At 42.3% G+C, this 16,583-nt stretch overlaps 1 protein-coding gene across 4 annotated transcripts in view; it reads right to left on the bottom strand.

Moving 5' to 3' along the window:
* The window catches only part of LOC311584148 (low-density lipoprotein receptor-related protein 2-like), a 119,769-nt gene that overhangs the window by 93,367 nt on the left and 9,819 nt on the right, over positions 1-16,583 (bottom strand). For all 4 annotated transcript variants that reach the window (XR_014774805.1, XR_014774806.1, XM_084758259.1 and 1 more), the window contains exons 7-15: positions 14,440-14,565; positions 13,514-13,717; positions 12,232-12,400; positions 11,767-11,935; positions 10,725-10,950; positions 9,444-9,569; positions 6,833-7,057; positions 1,765-2,076; positions 263-475 (exon numbers count right to left, since the gene is read on the bottom strand). Coding sequence is in view for 2 of the 4 variants with exons in the window: in XM_084758259.1 (XP_084614385.1) it covers positions 263-475; positions 1,765-2,076; positions 6,833-7,057; positions 9,444-9,569; positions 10,725-10,950; positions 11,767-11,935; positions 12,232-12,400; positions 13,514-13,717; positions 14,440-14,565 (1,770 nt within the window). In the remaining 2 variants the exon portion in view is untranslated. The remainder of the gene's footprint in view (positions 1-262; positions 476-1,764; positions 2,077-6,832; positions 7,058-9,443; positions 9,570-10,724; positions 10,951-11,766; positions 11,936-12,231; positions 12,401-13,513; positions 13,718-14,439; positions 14,566-16,583) is intronic.

Raw genomic sequence — 16,583 nt, 5'->3', positions numbered from 1 at the left:
CTAATATGAAAAAGGCTTTCCCCAAAAAGGGCCATAGCAGGTAGACCTCTCTGGGAACTGCTAAGATGAAAGGTCAAATGTTACCTGGCTAAATCGCTTAGCAACTCTGAATTATGTGTTCAGTACTTAATGTCCCAGAATATTAACAAGTTAGTGGGGAGGGTAACTGGTCTGAAAAGTAGATATGCCAATATAAACAAAAGGATACCCCAGGATTGTACCCTAAAAAACATGGGGGATGGCCCCACATAGAAAGACTTGCCTAGCACTTCCTGGTTCTCCGCCAAGATGATCATTTTCTTTATGTGTGGCTCCTTCAGTGTGGAGAAGGGCTCCAGTGTCTTCCTGTTCCACAGCACAAGTGCTGCCTTGTCGGCAGTCACCAGGTAGGGCTCATGGGCCACCATAACCACATCACTCCAGGATGCGTTCAATGAGCATGTTCGGTTTTTTAATAGGCTAAAACTGTGCAAACCTAGGGAAGAACCAAGAGCATGGTGACCTAGAGCATGGTGGGATGCCTTGGTGCTATGTAATGGAGGTCCAGCCCTCCAAGGGAGTGCATTCCCCTCCTTGCAAGTTTCACAGGTGAAAAGTAACCAATGAATGTCTTAAGCTCTGAGACAGTGGGGAATCTTAGGTCTAACATGAAGGGACATCAGCTAAGGCTTTGCCATCTCAATATGTGTTGTGTTGGCTAGGTTTTTTTGTCAACCAGACACAAGTGAGGGTCATCTGGGAAGAGCAAACTTTAATAGAAAAATGCCTCCATTGGATTGGCCCTTAAGCAAGCCTGTGAGCTATTTTCTTGATTAATGACTGATGTGGGAGGTCTCAGCCTACTGTGGGTGGTACCATCCCTAGGCAGGTAGAACTGGGTTATATAAGAAAACAAACTTAGAAAGCCAGGTGGAACAAGCCAGAAGGCAGAACTCCTTCATGACTTCTGATGTTGTTCTTCCCTGACTTCCCTTCCTTCATGATGGATCATAAGTTGGACGGTTGGGTAAACTTTTCTTCTCCAAGTTGCTTTCAGTCATGGAGGTTTATCACAGTAATAGAAAAGCAGCACACACTAAAAAAAATATGGCTATCCGCATGTTGCCACCAGGCCAAGACAGCTTTTAGGTAAGAGGGTGAGCAATCATGCACGGTTACAGCTTACACCCATTACCAAAGTCTAACCGCAGAACAGGTGCCTCCTTTGCAAAGGAAGTTTGCTTCTGTTAATTCTAGCTGTGGAAGGACAAATAAATTTGGAGCAAAATTTTGGAAAACAACTATGTATCTTTTTTATTTTGAAGCTCTTAAGTCTATTATTTCTGAAGTGTTCTAACTTTTTTTTTATTCTGAAATTAGACTGTCAGATAAGAGATGGGCTTGAAGTAAGTGCCTTGTGTTAACTGTCAAATGTCAAGTCAAAGTCTTTGTCTAAGCAGTGCTCAGAATAAGTAGGACAGCTAGAAGAATGGTTTTGAATATTCTCTATACAAAGTAACAGTGCATGCTTGAGGTAATGAATATACTAATTGCTATGATTTGATCGTCATACATTATATTGAGGTGTCAAGACATCATAATTTTCCCTATACGTATGTGCAGCTATTCTGCGTCAGTTAAAAATTTAAAACAAACATTTCCACCATAACCCAAAATACAAAAATACATTGAAATTGAAAAGAAACAGCTAGAAGCATTATGCTAAGAAGCAGCTTTGGCACATGTCCTCAGCCTCGATCCACTGAACTGTTGCACCATACTTACCCAACCCTTTGGTGGTCCAGAGGATGCTGGCAGACCCGAGGTCTAAGGCCATCCGTGTGTCTGCTGCCCAGCTGCCTCTCCAGACTTCCTGTCTGTTTTCGCCATCGAGGCTCATGCTCTGCAGGGGCTTCCCATTCTCCACCCAGTACAGCATCCTCCTGGGCCAGTCAAGAAGCAGCTGCAGTATAATGTTTCGAGTGCTGTGGAGAGTGTAGGACTCAGCGGCAGGCATTCTGGTCTTCTGAATAGTACCTCGGTCACAGGGGAGCCAGAACAGGTTCCCGGTGGATATGTCCACACTTGCTGAGCAGACTGCAGGAGGGACAGAGGCTCTGTTAGAAAAGGCTTCTAGGTACATTCTCGTACTGGCTCAAGAAGGTCAAGGAGAGAAGGGAGAATGTCTCTTGAGCAGATGTTTCTTTGCATCATATGCCTCAAAATGACTACTCTGGACCCAGCAGTTTGTCACTTAAGCTCCTTTGGTCCTCACACCCACCTGGAAAGATCCACTGCATCTTGAAGGAGATGTCCAAGGGGCCTGCATTTGAACACAGGCCTGTAAATTCAGAGTCACATTCCATCCTCTCACAGGTCAATATACAAATCCATCATTTATACACCAAGGGGGAAACCTGACTAGGAAAGTCACATCACTTCAGGAAGGATGGAAGAGTCACCAAAAGAGCAAAGACAGTGAGAAAACCTATGATGAGAAGGTGCAGGTATGACGAGGACCAAGTACATAAAAAATCAAGGGTATTGCAGTGGTTTGAATGAAAATGGCCCCCATCGGCACAGAGGAAGGTGTGGCCTTGTTGGAGTAGATGTGGTCTTTTTGGAGGAAGTGGGCTTTGAGGTTTCAGATGCTCAAGCCAGGCCCAGTGTCACTCTCTCTTCCTGCTGCCTGTAGATCAGGATACAGAACTCTCAGCTCCTTCTCCAGCACCATGTTTGCTTGTGTGCCACCATGCTTCCTGCCGTGATGACAATGGACTAAACCTCCAAACTGTAAGCCAGCCCCAGTGAAGTGACTTTCTTTATAAGAGTTGCTACTCAAGCAATGGAAACTCTGGCTAAGACAGGTATGCTTTCTCAAAGGCAAATGATCGACGTAGGCACTAACTTCACGCACTCTTCACTTCCTACTCAGGCTTAGTATAGCTAGTCTACAGCTGGAACTAAGCTAGGATTCAGCTACGGTTGGATGTGATCTATCATTAAGATTCAGAGCAATATCAAGATAGACGGCCAAAACTCTGTTTCTATGTCTCAATGTCCTCAAGTGCATCATAATGATGCTTCTCTCATGAGGTTGTTACAAGCTTAATTAAAAGAGGCAAAAAAAAAAATCTTAGAATAGTACCTGCTATTTTATGATAACATACTACAGATGACCACACAAGCTCGCAATAGCCAACTGTCTGAAAGTCTGCAAGATGGTGGTTTAGGTAATTAAATACATTATATTGACTAAAAGTAGTACTCAGCTAATGTTCTTAATTTATGATAAGTTACTATTACTGGCTTAGAATTCTTTATTGTGGGGCTGCATGTGGTTCTGGATTTGGAATTCTTTCTGGATTTTTGCACATTGCCTTGAGAAGAGGACACCATTCTAAACATGATGTTAGTTTTTGTTTCCTGTATGCCTTATACACATAGCCTCAAAGTAGATTTATAAAACACCCCCTGTACTCGACTAGATGAGGACAGGTATGGAATAACCCATCTGTTGCCTCACCTAAGTTCTCGAGAACATTGAGACTTGGTGGCATTTTGGTCTTTAGAGTTTCAAGTTGGCACTGCCCAAATTGTATCATGCTCTTGTTTTTATAGTCAATCATTCCTGAACGATGGACATAATGTGTAAAATTTTCTTCTAAACATCCTTCTCAGATCCATTTTAACCTTGTCACATGGTAGCGTGGAATCTGGCATTGTGGGAAATTTGTCAACACAGTTCATGGGAGTGTACTTGTTTGGGGGTTGCTTGTTTGTTGTGTTTTGTTCACTAGACTAGAGATGGATAAATAATTGCTCTTGAGCCAAATTTTATGCACTGCCTTATGCTATAGATAGCTTTTCTTAGAATATAGCTAGTAATCCATACATTGTATAGGGTCATTGCTATGATACAATGACAAAAACTCACAAAACATGGTGGTTACTATTTGGCCTCTAATACCAAGGTTGTGAAACTTTAGTCTTCACTTAAGAAGAGCAAGAAGGCATAATGGATAGAGATGCTTGCCACCAAGTCTGATAATCTGAGTTCGATCCCTGGATTCCACATGGTGGAGAGAACGGATTCCTGAAAGTTGTCCTCTGATCTACTCACACACATGTAGCACATATGCACATGAACATGGACACATGTGCCTGTGCACATGTGTGCCCAAGAACATACACATACATACACCACAAAATGTAATAACAAAAAAGTAGAAATGTTGAGAGTATTGATTTCACTTACACGTGAATTTAATTAAACTCTAAATATCCAGCTAATCCAAGAATCCAAGAATCATTTTCCAGTACTTATAATATATTATTGAGGTCCTCAAAGCCATCTTTTATGGCGCTGATGAACTAATCCCGTTGTGTCATCATCGCTTCATCTTTGTCCCACTTGTTATAGTAACAGAAGTATGAAATGATATTCAAGTCAAAGCTACACTTATTTTACAACTTTACCAGTTAGAGTCAATCTTAGCTTTTAAAAAATAACCATAGATTGCATATTATTCATCCTTTTTATATCAGTAAGCTTTATGATAAGTGCATGTCGAGGAATATATGCACACATTCCTTTCTCCTATTATGTTAATCAGTTTTTGTTTTTTAATCTTTACAACATGATATCTGAGATGGGATAAAAAGCAGGGAGAGAAGAATTTATTCTGGCCCATGGCTTTAATCTACAGCCATTAGTCTCCAAGGCTTCTGGGCCTCTGTGTGGTAAGGCAGGACAACACCGCAGAGTGTGTATAATGGAACAAAGAGGTTTACCTCACAGTTGCCAGGACGTTTGCCTGGGGAAGACAAGTTGCACCTTCACAGACATTTCCCCAACAGCCTGCTTCCCCTACCCAGGCTCTGCCTTCTCACAGCCCATTTATTTCTGAACTCCTTACTGGTTTAATCTATTGATGACTTTAGCATCCTAATGATTAAATCTCAACAATTCTACTGGGAAGCCAAGTGTTCATTCAGGATGCAGAGAGCCATTTTGCAGCACATCCACCGGGCAAGATAGTGAGAACCTGAGATTAACTACTGAGGGAGCAGACGAACTCGTGACTAGTTACAGGGGTGGGGGTGAGGTGGGGGTGGGAGCATCACAGGGAAGCCAGTACACACAGGACTTAGTGAGCTGCTTATTCTTCTTCCTTTAGGGTGGGAGCATTTCTTTACTACATCACAGCCTCTCATGGGATGAACCTCTGTAAGATAATACTCCAGAATTCTGCCCATATCCATGAACTCACTCTTTTCCAAGCTCAGTGCTCTCTCTCCTTTGTCAGATTCTGCAGTTTTCAGAGAGCACTCATTCTTATTTTGACTTATGGATTAATCCTGGCCCTTTCTAGATTCAAGGTTGAAAACCTACTTGCCAGGTTTGTAGAATGTTCTTTGAACATTGTCACATTGGTTCTTAACGAGATCTACTGTGAGGTTTTCTTATTTGGCCTCTGTTTTCAACTTTAGCATAAGAATAAGTCACCCAAGAGAAACTGTCGACATCAGGATACTTAAAGGTACTGATAGGGTGTAAAGGTACTAAAACAGGTCTAGGTCGCTGGAATGATGCCATTGCCTTTGTCATGTTTAACCATTGTTACAGTTTGTTTGGATCTTGACTACCCCCCTAAAGTTCATGTATTAGTATCATGATGCCTAGCCTGTGGTGCTATGGGGGGGGGGCTGTGGAACTTCTAACAAATAAAGACTAGTGGGAGATAACTGGGTTGGGAATAAGTGCCTCCAAAGTGTCTGGGTATCCTTCCCTTCTTCCCTTTTCTTTCTTTTTTTTTTTCTTTCTTTCTTTCTTTCTTTTTTTTCCCCCTTGTGCTCTTTGACCATGAGGTGAGCACTTTGGGTCCATAATTGATTTGCCACCTTTGGCACACAGTGCCACCACCAGAGGTCTAGAAGCAGCAAGTCATCCTGAATAGACTAAGAGCCAACTCTAACTTATGCATGATTTGCACAGTTAGGATTTTCTCTTTACAAGTTGATCACTTCAGGTATTTCTTATAGTCATGGAAAGTTATTCCTGCTCCACAATAGAGCCAGCACAGATGAAACCAGCAGTCCTTGATGTAATGACTGCAACCCAGAAGCCAAATGTCCATCCAGCGGGAAAGTCCTCTGCTTTCAGGCACCGCCCAGATAGCTATTAGATGCTGTCATGGTTAGTTTGTCTTGAATGTTTCCTGACTGGGGCACTAGAAGTTTCTGTTCACCTATCATTGTACTTGCCTGCAGCTCTCTGGGTACCCTGTACATCCCTGGGAGAAGTGTCAAATGCTTTAGCATTTGGCAGAACACACAGGTACATGTTCAAAAATCTAATTGCTCACCCTGGAGTTCAAGTCTCTGTCCTTTATAGAGGAGATGTTTGCTGCATTTAGGCAGAGTATGGGGGACTTGAGGGTGAGGTGCGACATTTAGGAGTGTGGGAAGGGAAAGTATATACTGCCATATTAAGAAAATATCTTGCTTTTTCTCTCTGAAATCTGCATTGCAAATGACTTTTAAATTAGAGTATGAAAAATCTGCAATGCAAAACTGAAGAATGAAAAGCCCCCACCCCCTTTTCTCTATTCTTTCCTGTCTTAAAGCCAGAAAAGCAAATACTTTAAACCCTTATACTACTAGTTAACCTCATGGCAATGGTCATGCCAAAGAACAATGGGTCAATAAGAAATAACACATCCAATTAGTCACACCTACTCTTTGATATAAAGGAACATTCAGATTAGGGATGGGTATGCTCTTTTGGCCCTACACATTTTAGAACTAGAAAATAAAGGGAAAACCCAAGATGGTTATTACCACTGCTCACCTGTATGCTGGGTCCAGATCTCTTGTTTTTGTCCTGAATATCCAGCTGAATAAACAAGATGTCCCTGGGCATTTGACCAATAGATGAAGTTCCTTTTCCAATCAATATCCAATAAATAGAAGTTCCCGGCATGCTCTTCAACCAGAGTTCTCTCTATAGCGGTCCCCATAGAGCTGACTTTCAACAAGTATAGGCGTTTACCAGAAGAAAACACAACTTTTAACCCTACAAAGGGAAGGGAGACATTTGCTATTGGATTATATTTCAGATGAATCTCAGCCTCCCTTCTGAGCCTCATCTTCAGCTCCATACAGATGTCTCACATCTCTGCAGCACATGTACATGAGCACCATACTTCTAAACACATGGGTTATATGTCCAAATTCTAGAGTTGCTTAGCTTTCCCAAGGCACTAGGTATTTCTGGCTTTTGATGGAAGGGTCTGGCTGAACCACCCAGCCTTGCTACTAAAGAATTGTGTTTCCAGGCCAGGCGTGGTGGTGCACATCTTTAATCTCAGCACTTGGGAGGCAGAAGCAGACAGATCTCAGTGAGTTTGAGGCCAACTTGGTCTACAAAGCAAGGCCATGACAGCCAAGGCTAACACAGAGAGATACTGTCTCAAAAACCAAAATCAAAAAGAAAAAAAAAATAAAAGAATTGTGTTTCTTTGTTTGTTTCTCAAGACAGGGTTTTTCTGCATTGCTCTGGTTGTTCTGGAACTCACTCTGTATACCAGTCTGGCTTCGAACTCAGAGATTTACCTGCCTCTGCCTCCAGAGTGATGGGATTAAAGGTGTTTGCCACCAACTCCTGGCTACTAAAAGTTTTTAAATGCTTTTTCTTATTTAAAGAACAATTGAGTATGTGGGCTTGACTGCATATACATACATAATGCTTAAAATTAAATTTGAGTTGATCACTGGGAAACAACAGCTTATTCAACCATGGTTTATTCCAAGCTGTACCCGCGAACTGCGGTTTTTAAAAATAAGTTGGAGTAAAAACAAATTTACATGATTTATTCTTCTTGAAACTTTCATGTTCTAGTTTTAAAAGTCACATAGGTTAGGTAGAAATATTCAGTATATTGTGCAGACTTTAATATTTTGGAGATAAAACAGCAACATGGGGAATTTGTGTTAGTAAATATCGGATTAAAACAGTGTTCAAACAGAGACCTCACTTAAAAACTAAGTAAGGGTATGTGATAAGGATCACAGAAGACATTTCTTCTATTAATTTATGTGTAAGACTTTCATGTAAGCCTGAATTATATATGACATCTTATGCTTAAAAATAAAATCTAATTTCTAGTAACAGAAGCACTATATACATAAAGTAGAGTATCACTTAGCCTTCAAAAGGAATAAAGAGTGAAGTGATTCAGCAGGTAAAAGTGCCTGGCATGCAAGCCTGAGAGTCTGGCCTCCATCCCTGGAGGAAGAACAGGTAGACAGATGGAACCAACTCCACAAAGCTGGCCTCTGATGAACACATGTGCACTGTGTTCCTTCTCCAACTATAATAAACAAAAATGAAAAATGGACAAGATGAAGTCAGGAGTTGTGGCCCACAATGGTGTCATAGCACTTGGGGATGCTGAGACACAAATTGTGAGTCTGGGGCCAGCATAGGCCACATAGTACACTCATAGCCAGCCTAGATTGTATGTCAAGACCTGTTTAAAAAAGTCAAAAGTAAGTGTGTGTGTGTGTGTGTGTGTGTGTGTGTGTGTGTGTGTGAGAGAGAGAGAGAGAGAGAGAGAGAGAGAGAGAGAGAGAGAGAGAGAAGAGGAGAAACAGAGACAGAGAAAGAGAGACAGAGAGGAACAGAGACAGAAAGAAACAGAGAGGGGGGAAGAGAGAGAGAAAGAGAGAGAGAAGAGGAGAGGAGAGAAAGAGAGAGAGAAGCAGACAGACAGACAGACATTCTATCATATGTTAGAACACAAAGATGTAATATCAAAGGGATTATTCTAAGTGAAATACAACAAAGCCAAATAATCTACAATTTCACCAAATATGGTACCTAAAATAGGTAAGTCCACACAGACAGAAAATAGAATGATGGCTGACAGGAAGTACAGCGGAAAGAGAGTAGTATTAATGCCTAAGATATAAAAATATTATTTGGGAAGAGGAAGAAGTTCTGGAGATGGTTTTAGGTGATGGTTGCACAAAAAAATTGAGTGCATCTCATATCATCATATGATTAAAACTGGCTAAATGTTAAGGTTTGTTGTTGTTGTTGTTGTTGTTGTTGTTGTTAGGTATGTTCTAGCATTATTACACAACTAAATCAAGGGGACTGGGCATGGAAGTGCACACCTTTAATTCCAGCACCTGGGAGGCAGAGGCAGGAAAAGCTCTGTGATTCTGAGGCCAGTTTGGTCTATATAGTGAGTTCCTTGCCATCCAAAGCTACACAGCAAGACCCAATCTCAAAACAACCAAACAAAAATGGAATCAAGTTGTTTTTGGAAACAAACTGGTCATCCAAAGGGCTTGTCAGAAGAGGAGGGATTCATCCAGAAATGGAATCTGCCTTATTTCCAGGCTAACTTGGTGCAAGCCTTCTTGGACTGTGTCCGTTTCACTAGGGAACTTACCACTGCACGTGCCAGAAGGTAAAAGAAACAGTCCCTCCGGACAGACACACTTGTAGCCCTTGAGATGGATGGGGGACAGGAGGCACAGGTGGCTGCAAGATCCTGGGACACAGGCTGAGTGTCTGCCTGTGTACACAGAAATGGTAGACAGAGTTTTAGGTTCCCTTCCCAAACCCGTTCAGAACTCAGTGCTGAAGAAGAGGTAAGATGGCCTGCCTCAAAAGGAGCCCAAATACACTTGGCACCTTCTAGTGGGCGTGCTGACCTTTGAACTATGCTGGTCTCCTGACTGGCTGTCTACCAAGTGTCTGCCTGTCTTATGCTAGGGCCAACAAACTTCAACCAACTGCCTCTTCTCCCTTGGAGTTGATGCAAAATGAGCATCTCATTGGTTTCCTGGGAGACGCCCTCAAAGGGGTCTGTATTCTCCACCATGGTTAGTTCTCTAAGACACACTTAGCCTGGCGTGGTGGTGCACGACTAATCCCAGCACTCAGGAGGCAGAGAAGGAGCATCTCTGTGAGTTCACAGCCAACCTGGTCTACAGAGCAAGTTTCAGAAAGTTGCAAAGTTGCAAAGACCAGAAACTAACGATAAGTTAAAAAGACATAGTAAGCAGAAGCATCCGACTTGAATCAAATGCACAGTTCGTGTTAACAAATGCATTTAATTCCCCCCTGGTGGACTTTGATTTCCATCTAGGAGTGGGATTCTGAGCTCTGTTCCATTTCCCCTTCTTAGTTTACACACCATGATCCCAACCCTTTGTGGAGCTTACATTTGCTTTTTCTTCATTTTTAAAATTTATTTACTTAATTGCTTTTTCTATACAAGTGTTTTGCCTGCATGTATGCATGTGTATCCACCACTCGCTTGCCTAGTGCCCAAGTAAATCAGAAGAGGGTACTGGGTCCCCTGGGATTGGAGTTACAGACAGCAGTGAGCCACATCTTGGGGCAATGAGGATGGAACCTGGCTTCTCTTAACAGGGATGCTCTTAACTGCTGAGCCAACTCTCTGGCCTGGATCTTATATTTTCAATACCCCAGACCCTAAAAGCCCAGCTGATCTTTTTACCCAGGTGCAGGGCACAGGACTTGGAATGAGTTTCCTTGTGGTTGTTTCTTTTGGTCTGCTCACTGTACCTAGACGTCCTATGTGTGGTTGAAAGAAGTGACTAGAACACAGCCCTGCATCAAAACAGCAGGTTTCAACCACAGACTGAGGCCACATCTTGGGCCGTTTCCATCTCAGCAGTTCAGAAGCAAGTAGTTCACTTACCCTTGGGCTGCTGGGACCTGTGGAGGACTAGGAAAGCAGAAACAGAGGCATGGAGCAACACTTCTCTCTCCTTCGGGCTGCTGGGTAAGGTGCGAATCAACTGAGTTTGGTTTGCCCAGAAGAAAGCATTCTCAAATACAGCCAGGCCAACGGGGTCTTCATCTTTGAGAAATATCCCAGGAAAGGTGTACCTCCCACTGCCATCCACTTTCACCGTCTCTATGGCCTGAAGGATTAGCATCTCATGAGATAGAGGTCGAGATTACTAGAGGCTGACTAAATATCACTGAGACAACAAGTCCATAGGGAGGAATTCATCTAAGATTGTGGAGGCCACTGTCAAAGTCAACGCATTGAGCGGTCCTGGTTCAGATTTTGGTCACTATAGCATGTCCTCTACATCCAGACATGGTACCAATGCTGTCCACTCTATTCTATGATTGCTTTAGAAGATAAGCATTTTGCATATTCTCAGAGAGAGCAGTGAGCTCTGATCTCTGAGAATAATTCTCTCCCAGAAGTGTCCCAATCAGCTTAAATCACAGCTAGGAAATGACAGACTTGAAAATGTGACTCATCAGGCTGTGAGCTTCTGCTTTTAGTCACTATGTCATAATGACCTTTCAGTTTGTCATTTCCCAAATTGGGATAGTATAAACTGAATCATTAGGCCTTGGAAAGCTAAGAACAGGACTCTGAAGTGCCTAAGTAACTATATGCTCCTGTGAAAGTTTCCAGAAATCTTAAAAACATCTTGTATCATGGGCACAACATAAATCATGATCATTATTCTTGCAAAAAATTTAGCACCATTGGACTATGCAGTTTTTTTTTTTAAATCACACCAAATCTCCCAAGCTGTTGGCACAGTCTGCTCTACTGGAAGATGCTGTGCAATTAACCCTTGCTTTTCTTGTTCTGCTATGCAAGGTACTTTGTGGAGTTAATGCTAGGCACAAGAGAAGAGCGTGCATGCCTGTAGACCCATTCCAGGCTCCTGACAAGAGAGAGCTCCCATTTCCTCTAGGCCTATCCATAGTACCTCTTTATAACCACTGGTCCAGTAGAGTCTGCCGGTCACGTGATCAAGTGTCAGTGCCAAAGGCTCCTCCGTGGTCACAGCTGCTAGCATCTTCCTGTCAGAGCCATCCATTCCTGCAGTCTCAATAGTCTTCACCCCGTTCTCACCCCGATTTACCCAATACAAGTATCTGCAAGCAGCAGGAGTACACAGGTTTTTTTAATGCCTTCACTTGCATATGTATATAACTCTCAACAACCCTCTTAGTGCTCTCCTATGAGCTTTGTCTGTACTACTACTCAAAGCTGGAGAGCTCAGCTCCCGTAGTCATCGGACATGGCAAAGTTTGGCTACAGGAAATCCAATATAAGGTGTAAAAATATGAACTTTGTGGAACAAATGAAATCTAAAAGCTGGTGTGCTCTCTTATGTCTCTAAAATGCTAAGAGATTTTTTTTAATACATTCCAAGAGAAACACTACTTACCTCTTTTCAGGAAATACCACTAGCTCCTCAGGCACAAGGTCCTTTTCCAAGATTTTGACATAGCCTCTGCCATCATTTAAGCCAGCGAAGATGGCCCTTGCAGAGATGCTTGCCCAGTACAACTGTCCCGTGAACCAGTCCAGAGAAATACTGCTTACGGGTGGGAGTTCTGTTGACACAGGAGACAGAGTTAAAACTACAGTCTTTCATGCCCATGTTTATCTTGGAAATGATATTTGACAAGACTCCTCAACAACTGACTTAGATCTATACCACAAGGCAGATAAGACCTAAGGAATAATGGCCGGGGCATTCCATAGAGTCTTCAACACTTAGGGGCATTATGGGAATCAGGAGGACCTAAGCAGAAGCACAACCAAAGAATATGAGAGTGTGTGGCCTCACTTCAGACACTGGTCACCACAGAGGTCTCTGGGAATTGTGATGAGCTCTGTCTGTCACTGTGCCTGCTGTGCCATGCACCTTTTCACTATGCTATCTGGTTGATGTCCACCCTTACATAGTGAGAAAATTTTTGCCTAGTGCCTTCATCTTAGAGAGGCAAGTCAAAGGAGTGAGGACACAAGTTCAAAACCTAGTGATGGAGAAGGCTCTCTGTGGCTTAGGGCTACACCCCAAAATTTATATCATTCTTCAAAGCACTTTTATATACAACAAGCAATTTTCTATGATGCTTTTATTGAGCCAGACTGCCACATGCATGTCTCATACTGGGATTTTATATACTCTCATGCTTCATAACAGGAAGTCATAAAAGCTTGCCCACATAGATATAGATTAGATATAGATGGATATAGATAGATAGATAGATAGATAGATAGATAGATAGATAGATAGATAGACACTTCTTGCAGTATGCTTAAGTAATCCTATAGGTTAAATGTGGGGTGTATCACAAAAGGACAATAGGTTAAAGGCTTTTTTCTCTGCCCTGTGGCATAATTATTGGTGGGTAGCAAAAACCTTTAAGTGAGGGGTCTAGTGGGATGTTTTAAGGTCATTGGGGGTATCTCCTTGAAGGACAATGTAGGATGGCAGTCTTGTTCTCTCTCTCTATGTCATGGAATAAGCAGACTTCCACCACAATACGCTGCTAATTGACCCCTCAAAAAATTCAAACCTCCACAATGACTTTCCTCTTGTTTAAGGTTGGCAATCTCAGGAATTTTGGTAACATTAGAAGCCTTGAAAAGTTAAATCTTGATGCCAAAAAAAAAATATAAAAACAAAACAAAAAAACCAACAACAACAAAAACCATACCTGGGTAGAGAGGAACAGAATTTGGCTTCCCAAGGATAAACACATTCAAGACTTTATCCACCCAGAAGTACATATTTCTGTTCAGGTCATAAGCAACAGCTCTAGGCCTTGACTTTACAGGAATCAGCATCTCATAGATGCCCGTTCTTCGGTCCAGGGTACCAAGCTCTTTATCTGCTGCTATAAGAATTTTAACATCATCATCTGCAATGGAAGGAAAATAGCAGCATATTATTCTGATGCTTTCTTTTTTGCCTTTCCATTTAACTAAAGATGTTGTCCCTGCCAGGCAGTGGTGGAGCACACCTTTAATCCCAGTACTTGGGAGGCAGAGGCAGGCAGACCGCTGTGAGTTCGAGGCCAGCCTGATCTACAAAATGAGTTCAGGACAGCCAAGGGCACACAGATAAACCCTGTCTCGAAAAACAGAACAAAACAAAAAATGCTGTCCTTTCTTCTATACCCAAACCTATTTATCCCTAAAGCATACTCCAAGGAGATTCAATGGCCATTTTAGTCCCTCCTCCTCCAGATTCCAGCCCTTTAAAGCGAATCTTTGGAACATTATTGCCTTATTTGATTTCATATTCTCAGCTGCTCTCATCTAGACAGAACGCCAACCCATGCTTGTCACATAGCAGCCACATGTGAGTGACCCTGAGTCAAAGAAGCACAGGCCAAATTAATACTCTATTGGCTGAGTCTCTGGAGGACCTAATTCTATAGCCTCCAGAGCAACTATATCATTTTAAAGACACTCAACTGACACTCCGGTGGCGCAATTCCTGTCACAACAGCACCTTCTTTGGAAAGAAAAGCATCGTGTCTAGTAGCAGAACTTAAAATGAATAGTCATTCTCACTTTTCTCCATAGTTACTGCTAAGACTGGAGCAGAAGCCGGGCTTGCATTAGCTATAGAACTCACCTGTAACTTGACAGTCTGTGCCATTGTAGAGTTGGTGACCTTGAACACAGCCGCAGGAATAAGAGCCTGGAGTGTTATGACAGAGTTGGCCACAAGGACCATATGCTCGAGAGCACTCGTCCTCATCTGATGATAGAGAGTCGTAAGTCAGAGACAACTCAGGAAGTATAGCTTCAGTATTTTAGTGCATGATGGTTACAGAGTCACCATGGAGTCCCCATTCATGTGACTGTAACTTAGAAGAAGCCTCAGTACTCGGAGCCTGCTGTTTGGCTGGCATAAAATACAACCCGTGTTAATTTAGCAATATTCGTAGGCTACACCATTTGCCAGTCACACCAGAGCCTATTTCAGAATGACAAGTGTTAGGACCCAGGATTCACTATTTGTGCCACAGAACATGTCATCTGTGAGGAAGGAAAAGGTCATGTTTCTCAGGCATAACACAGGACTGAGCTAAGGTGCAATTGCTTTTCAAAGCCTACCATGACAAACTAGGCGTGGTGTCACACACCCATTAACCTGGTACTAGGGAGATGAAAACAGGAAACTCAGGGGTTCGAGTTCATCCTTGGCTACATAGTAAATTCAATTCTTTCCTGCACTACATGAGACAAACAACAACAAAATACAAACAGGACTCACTCTGCATCAGATAAACATCAAAACTATGAGAGATGTATTTATTTGTAATAGGAAGAAAATGGTTCCTTGGGGACATTCTTGGAAAATGCTGAACCATACAATCCTAGACTGTAACAATACTTTTCTGTCTCAGGAGAACAATCAATGTATGGCTAGAGTCAAGCTCTTGGCTGGCCAGCTAAAGCCTGCCATGGGTCAGAGCCCAGACAGTGTGCTGTGTCCCCACCTGGACCTTGTGAGGGCCATGATCAGCTCCTAATGAATGTAATAATGTAAAGTATTGGTTTAATTTGAACAATAAAATGAATTAAACTTAATTACTAAGATTCATTAAAATGTAATTAAAGTAATTAACTTCAAAGTAGGCTCTTAACATCTCTCGATGAAGTCCTAATGTAAAATCATCGTAGAACATAACTGTAAAGTTCCTGTATTGCCTTGCCATGTGGGTAGGCCCGCAGGTGCATCGTGACTCGAATACTGAGTACACAGTGGAGGCCCAGAGCAGAGCTCAGCCTGTCATTGGGGTGAACGCAGTCAACACAACAGAGCCTCTTTTCCTACATTCCATTTCAACCTGAACTATCATCCTGTATCGTTACAGATAAGTGTGCAGTTTACCAGTCATACTTTTAAAAAAAAAACATTGCTGAGATGAATGAAGATGTGTGCATTTTAGTTAGCTATTCTGGATCCACAATTCCACATTACAAATGAGAGAAATGAGACCTGAGGATTGAACGGCCCCGAGGAGGTCAGCTAAAAGAAACAAGCAAGGGCAAGAGTATAATGTATTTTAGGTCTCGAATCTGTCCAGCCCTGGCTGCAGAGATCCGGGCAATGTCTTTGAAGTGACAAGGTTATTTGTTCAATGACAGAAACTCTTGAAGCTCCTTGTAAGATAGGGCAGTAAATGTAGTACTTTGTCTTTGGTCAATAACTGACTTGCAATTCCCACAAACTACAATAACAACTAGAGTTGACAAGGAAATGGAGACATTAAGATTGCATTCCTGGTGGAGATGTGTGTGCTCCAGCCATCCCACTTCCGGAGTGCAGCCGGATAACTGGGAACGAGGACTCGAATGGGTAGTCCCATGACATCAACCACGCTAGTGCTCTTCACAGCCACAAATAGGCAGAAGCAACCTGAATGCACCATCAGTAGTTCAGTGGGTAAAAAAAGCGGGGCAAATGTAAAGTAGAATTCCACTGAGTCTTTGAAAGGAAGGGGATACTGACACATGGGTGAACCTGAGAAACATGGGACACATAAAAGGACAAACAAACACTGTGTGGTTCCACCCTTGTGGCGGCAGTACATAGAATATACAAACTCACAAGAATGGAAGGTCAGGGGAGGCTGCTAGAAGCTAAGGGATATGGGGCATAGGGAGTTCTTATTATATAGATAATGTCTGTTTGGGATGATGAGAAGAAATACATGATGGCGATGGTTTTACATTATAAATGTAAAACACCAATTACAGTATACTTAA

This window comes from Acomys minous (assembly GCF_964271855.1).
Source record: "Acomys minous genome assembly, chromosome: 15".
NCBI lineage: Eukaryota > Metazoa > Chordata > Mammalia > Rodentia > Muridae > Acomys > Acomys minous.
Note: the sequence above shows the minus strand (reverse complement) of the source record. Positions and strands in the feature narration are given on the sequence as shown.